Source organism: Lindgomyces ingoldianus, assembly GCF_010093535.1.
Source record: "Lindgomyces ingoldianus strain ATCC 200398 unplaced genomic scaffold BDR25scaffold_16, whole genome shotgun sequence".
NCBI lineage: Eukaryota > Fungi > Ascomycota > Dothideomycetes > Pleosporales > Lindgomycetaceae > Lindgomyces > Lindgomyces ingoldianus.
The window spans coordinates 707,441-714,572 of NW_022985177.1; the positions used below are offsets into that span (position 1 = coordinate 707,441).

The 7,132-nt window shown below is 30.3% G+C and overlaps 1 protein-coding gene across 1 annotated transcript; it reads left to right on the forward strand.

The window, feature by feature from the left end:
- Window positions 1-5,439: 5,439 nt before the first annotated feature.
- On the forward strand, window positions 5,440-5,613 carry BDR25DRAFT_169286 (uncharacterized protein; the record flags this gene model as incomplete). The annotated part of the gene is made up of 1 exon (XM_033684116.1): window positions 5,440-5,613. A coding segment is annotated over one exon (174 nt), but the record flags the coding sequence as incomplete, so codon positions are not given.
- Window positions 5,614-7,132: the final 1,519 nt, after the last annotated feature.

The following is a 7,132-nucleotide window of genomic DNA, read 5'->3' on the forward strand; positions in this document are numbered from 1 at the left end:
CTTAGCTTTTATGTTAGCTACTAGGCAAAACTAGCCCTAGATAACCTCTAGATCCTTGTAAAGTGCTCTCTTGTAATTATACTTATAATTAAACTTTATTGTAAACTTAGGGCAGTGCTTAACCTACATACTAGTCTAGTTTAAGCTAACCTGGCCTAGATTGCGCTCTGTAGGCAAGGAATTAGCTATATTAGCTATAGCTGCAAGCCTAGAGGGAAATCTGCGCGTAATAAGCTTAAGTATGTACTTAACAACTACCTCCTTTTTAAGCTTAGTTAGATTCCTTAATTTAGGCTAGCATTCTGCTTATAAAGGCTGTCTAGCGCGTTAATTGCTTAGTGTTGTGTAAAAGACATTATAGATAGCTGCAGCACGTTGCAAGGAGAGTTTTAAGTCTTATTTAAGAGCCTAAAGAGCAAGCTGTATCTAACGTTCTTTAGAAGATTTAATCTAGTGTTGTTATTAAGGCATTATGTAGATAGGTAGAGTTTAGTAGGGGCTTGGCAAAAGTGGCCGGCCAACCTGTGTGGCCGGCTAACCTGTTAGGTACGTTAATTATTAAGTACATACTTAAGCTATATGCGTAAGGATTTTCCTCTTAGCTAGTAGCTGTAGCTAATATAGCTAATTCTTTACACGCTAAGCATAATCTAGGCTATGTTAGCATAAACTAGCCTGGTATGTTTATAAAGCATTATCTAAAGCTTAAAGTAAAGTTTTAAGTATAAGTATAGTTAGTAAATATCTAGCTTATTATAAAGCCTATCTTATTAAAGTTGTACATGTTATTATTCTAGATGCTATACTAAGCTTTAATATTCTCTATAAGGCTAAACTAGCTTTGAATTACTTTAAAATTCTTATAAAAAGCTTTTTTATAGTTATTCTTATACTTATACTTTACTTTAAGCTTTAGATAACACTTTATAAACATACTGTTGAATACAGCTATCTGTTTATATATATCCTTCTGCTGTGCTAGCTAGGAGATTAACCTTTTAGCAAAACGCAACAGTTATAAGCCTAGTTTGCAGTGTAATGTAGATAGTTAGCGCACAAAAACTTTTGCACCCTTACTTTACTAATAAGATTGCATTATTTCTAAGCACTGTGTGTTTAATTCCTACACTTAGCAAAGAGCATTTAAGCAGTGCATGTAAGGCTGAGATGGTGCTTACGTGCGACGGGTATATATACTATTCTGTACGCAATAATTAACTGTTGGTTAATTATTCGCACCTATTTAGTTGTATTAGCGTAGTGGTACAGAGCTCCGTCCTTACAGTGCACTTATTATAAAGGCTACTTTGTATTTAGATCTGTCTCTAAATCCTGTTGCTTAGGCTAGAAGAGTGTGTTAAGGTTGTTTTACCTCTCTTGTTCTATTGTTTAAGCTATAGAGTGTGTTTTATACAGCTATCTATCTATATATATCCTTCTGCTGTACTAGCTAGAAGGTTAACTTTTTAGTAAAACGCAACACATACTAAGCTAGTTTATGCTAATATAGCCTAGATTATACTTCGTGTGTAAAGAATTAGCTATATAAGCTACAGCTACTAGCTAAGAGGAGAATTCTTACATATATAGCTTAAGTATATACTTAATAATTACTTACTTTTTATTATTACTTAGCCTTTATAAGTTAGCTATAGAATTAGCTAATAAAAGTTATTTAGTTTGTTAGTTATTTAGGATTTTTTAAAAGACCTTATACATAGCTGCAGCATATTACTTTAAGTGTGTTGCGTTTTATTTAAAAGCTTAAAGTATAAGCTATATTTAATGTTCTTTAGCATGTCTAAGTAGTGTTATTAGAAATGCATTAGTATAGAAAGAGTAGTTTAGTAGAGTCTTAGTAAAAGTAAGTAACTTAGGTGTGTAAGCAACTTGCTTATAGAGTATAGTACTATTTTTTACAGTACTTATAACATGTAAAAGAATTTTTTAAACTATACTATTATATAAGTATAAGCATATAAAAAAGGCTTAAATAAGTAGACATTAAGTAACGTATTCCACCACTAAACCCGCTAAACCACTAAACCTAACAAAATCTCTTAGCATTGCAAACACCACATACAAAACTCTAATTTTATTCACAACTAAATAAAGAACTTATGTACAACATGCCTGCATTTAATTCTAGTGCTTCTTCTTTATCCTTTTTACACGTATAAGTGTTGTGCCTAGTCTCCCTATAGTTTCTATAGCGCTGCAGAGCTAGTTAGGCTCTTTTTTAATTACTACTACTACAAGCCTTCTTTAACTACTAAGCTACTACAGACGCCTTAGCAGCTACCTACACTGCTGTAGTCTTATACTCTATTATGCTACCTTACTAGATCTGCTTTTTTTTACGCCCCTTGCGCTTAGTTATGTCTGCTAATTACTTTTTAAGCTCTTATACACGCGCCTTTATAAGTATATTTTTATGTAGCATCTTTTTAGCTTTTTTTATAAGCTGTAAAAAGCTTTCTTATGCTGTTATTAGTAATTATATAAAGAAATTATATATAAGCTTTAATTATAATCTAAATTTATATAAATTACTTAGGGTCTTTAATTGCTATAGCGTTTCTAGTAGGGGTCCTAGTAGTAGGGTACGCAGCCGCATGTTAAGATAATTAAGGACTACCTGCGTGTTAATAGGAACTAGTCTAAATGCCTTAAAAGCCTTTTTATAGTTATTGTACATAAAAACATCTAAAAATATGTTTTTAAAAGCTAAAAAAAAGTGTTTTTTATTAACATGCTACACACATTAGTGTGCTAAGTCTTATATATACTAAAAGTACTTAAGCTTTAACAGCAAAAAGCACACTACATTAAGTAGCTAGAGAATATGCAATAAATGTGTAGGCATATAGAGCGTAAGAATCTTTTATATAAAGTAATAATTCTTAAAATCTTAGTTTAGGTAGCTCTTATAGCTATCTAGTATAAGTAGCCTATATACCTCTACCTAACACATCTTTATATGCTTATTAAAGTGCTTTAACTACTTAAGACTAAGTATATTATTTATCTAGCTATTTTTAGAGACTAATAGCTTCTAATTACATAGTATTAACATCTCCTTATACTAGGCAGAGATGTAGACGCGTCCTTTGTAAATAATAAATAGCAGGGTAGCGTAGCTAGCAGCGCAGATGCTCTAGATTATAGTAACCTATTTCTAGTTACCTAGCTATATAAGAATAGGCCTTATACATCTTTCTAAACCTATAATAACCTTTATAGTGCTAATTATGCCTATTTAGAAGCTAGTCTTATTAAAGTTATAAATATTATTATTATAAACACTATATTTTGCTATTATATCTTATATAAGCTTAAACTACTTTATAATTAACTTTAAGTTTTTTTAGAGTATTCTCTAGTAGTCTTTTACTTAATTAAACACTATCTTAAGCTTTTTTATATAAGACATAAACTACATAGGCTAGTTTATTCTTACTAGTATTTTACTACGCGCAGCTAATAGTCTGTTTGCTATATCTACTACCTTACACAGCTAAGGCGTAAATCTTTATAAATTAAGGTTAAAGATATATTATATAATTATTTACTCTTTAGTTACAGTAAGTTTCTAGTAATTTAGTTATATAGTAGGTTAAAATGTAATTCTGTTAAGCTAAGTAGTAAGCTGCTAATAAAGCACGTTAAAAGCTACTATAGCTTATTATACACATTTAAATTAGCATAAGTAGTAGGCCTAGAGCGTAAGGACAATTCTGCCTTCTTGCTAAGTTAGTATAGTCTTGTGTTGTTTAGACATTGCGTCTTGTACATAGTGTTTGCAATGCTAAGAGATTTTGTCAGGTTTAGTAGTTTAGCGGGTTCAGTGGTGGAATACGTTAGCTAATGTATATAAGTATTATAAAAAAAATATATAGCTAAAAAAATTTACTATTATTATAGTATTTAATAAATTTTATGTTTATATAAAATCTATAGCTATTAAAAATAAAAAGCTAGTATTACTACTATACTCTAAGTTTAGTTTCTTTGTTAAAGATTATTATAAGATATTAAATGTTAAAGTTATTATTACTTTATTTATTTAGAAATAAAGTAAAAAATTCTTTATATATCTTAAAATTAAAGTTCTAAAGCTATAAGTCTTAAATATTACTTACTACTACTTAGTAGATAAAGCTTAAAAAGAAAGAAACCTAATTAGCATACATAAAAGTAATTATTATTATTATCTATCTATCTTTGCTATTCTAAACCATCTTCTTAATTCTACTTTTTTTATACTTTTAATAGAAGAATATTTGCTTTATTTTTAAAAACACTTTAATTAAGAAGCTTTTTATTATATATAACGTATTCCACCACTGAACCCGCCAAACCACTGAACCCGACAAAATCTCTTAGCATTGCGAACACTACGTACAAGACGCGATGTCTAAACAACACAAGACTATACTAACTTAGCAAGAAGGCAAAATTGTCCTTGCGCTCTAGGCCTACTACTTACACTAATTTAAATATGTATAATAAGCTGCAGTAGCTTTTAATGTGCCTTATTAGTAGCTTACTACTTAGCTTAATAGAATTATGTTTTAACCTACTATATAACTAAATTACTAGAAACTTACTGCAACTAAAAAGTAAATAATTATATAATATATCTTTAACCTTAATTTATAAGGATTCGCGCCCTAGCTATGTAAGGTAGTAGATATAGCAAATAAACTATTAGCTGCGTGTAGTAGGACACTAGTAGGGACAAACTAGCCTACACAGTTTATGTCTTATACAGAGGAGCTTAAGATAGCGTTTAATTAAGTAAAGAACTACTAAAGAATACTCTAAAAAGACCTAAAGTTAATTATAAAGTAGTTTAAGCTTATATAAGACATAATAGCAAAATATAGTGTTTATAATAATAATATCTACAACTTTAACAAGACTAGCTTTTAAATAGGCATAATTAGCACTATAAAAGTTGTTATAAGTTTAAAAAGATGTATAAGGCCTGTCCTTACACAGCTAGGTAACTAGAAATAGGTTACTATAATCTAGAGCATCTGCGCTGCTAGCTACACTACCCTGCTATTTATTATCTATAAAGGACGCGTCCACATCTCTGCCTAGTACAAAGAGACATTAATACTGCGTAATTAAAAGCTATTAGTCTCTAAGAATAGCTAGATAAATAATATGCTTAGTTTTAAGTAGTTAAAGCACTTTAATAAGCATATAAAGATGTGTTAAGTAGGGGTATACAAGCTGCTTATACTAGATAGCTATAAAAGCTACTTAAACTAGGATTTTAAAAATTATTGCTTTATATAAAAAATCTTTACGCTTTATATGCTTATACATTTATTGCATATTCTCTAGCTACTTAATGTAGTGTGCTTTTTGCTATTAAAGCTTAAGTACTCTTAGCATATATAAGACTTAGCACGCTAATGTGTGTAGTATGTTAATAAAGAACACTTTTTTCTAGCCTTTAAAAACACATTTTTAGACATTTTTATGTATAATAACTGTAAAAAGGCTTTTAAGGCATCTAGACTAGTTTCTATTAACACGCAAGTAGTCCTTAATTATCTTAACATGCAGCTGTGTACCCTACTACTAGAACCCCTACTAAAAACGCTATAGTAATTAAAGACCCTAAGTAATTTATATAAATTTAGATTATAATTAAAGCTTATACATAATTCCTTTATATAATTACTAATAATAGCATAAGAAAGCTTTTTACAGCTTATAAAAAAAGCTAAAAAGATGCTACATAGAAATATACTTATAAAGGTGTGTGTATAAGAGCTTAAAGAGCAATTAGCAGACATAACTAAGCATAAAAGGCGTAAAAGAAAGCAGATCTAGTAAGGTGGCACAATAGAGTATAGGACTACAGCAGTGTAGGTAGCTGCTAAGGCGTCTGTAGTAGCTTAGCAGTTAAAGAAGGCTTGTAGTAGTAGTAATTAAAAAAGAGCCTAACTAGCTCTGCAGCGCTGTGGGAACTGTAGGGAGACTAGGCACAACGCTTGTACATGCAAAAAGGATAAAAAAGAAGCACTAGAATTAGATGTAGGCATGTTGTACATAGGTTCTTTATTTAGTTGTAAATAAAATTAGAGTTTTATATGTGGTGTTCGCAATGCTAAGAGATTTTGTCAGGTTCAGTGGTTTAGCGGGTTCGGTGGTGGAATACGTTAGTATATATATATTAGCGAGATATTATATTTCTTAATCTTACTTTTTAAAATATTAAAATATAGATTAAATTTAAAAGTAGAATTATCTCTCTTTTTTTTATTAACATTAGTAGTTTACTTTAATACTAAGTTAACTTAGTAACACTTAAAAAACTAGTTTAGCTTTAAGCTTTTTACTAACTTACTATTTATTTTAGTACTAAAGTTACATAGTATATTTTAATTAAAAGTAGCCTTTGCTTATATAGTCTTTAAATGTATTCTAAGAGCTATTGTTTTTAATAGTTGTGTCGCGTACAGCTATCCGTCTATATATATCCTTCTGCTGTGCTAGCTAGGAGGTTGACCTTTTAGCAAAACGCAACAAGTTGTTTAAAAGTTGTTGATTTTATATTACTCTATATAAAAGCTTTAGATTCTACGCTATCTTTATAATAGTATTAATAATTTAACACTATATTTATAACAAGGTAGGCATAGTGAACCACGTGGCCTTCTCTCGCTTATAGATCTTTAGGCTAGACTAGAGACAACCCCTAGTGCTAGTGCTAGCTCTAGCATTATCTATATATATATTATACTATATAAGAATACTTAGCTTAAGTGTTCTTGTGCGTACCTTTTAGTACACTAGAGAAAGTTGTATATAGTATTAACTTAGCAGGCAGAGCGCCTACCTTATTACATAATACTTAAGCTATTTAAAGGTTAAGAGTTTAAGTCTTAGTAATTACTCTAGCTTAAATTATAGCAGAGGCTATAATTAAAGAAAAGTACATATATCCTTAGCCTTATATCTTGAAGCTAAGACTATTAAGAGAGGGGATAGTGTAACAAGGTAGGCACAGTTAACTACAAGGCTGTTACAATCCTTGCTTCGGGAAGCACTCGGGTCTTCTGGTATTCCTAGGGGGGAAGTAGGACGGATGGAAGGGGCCAATCCGGTA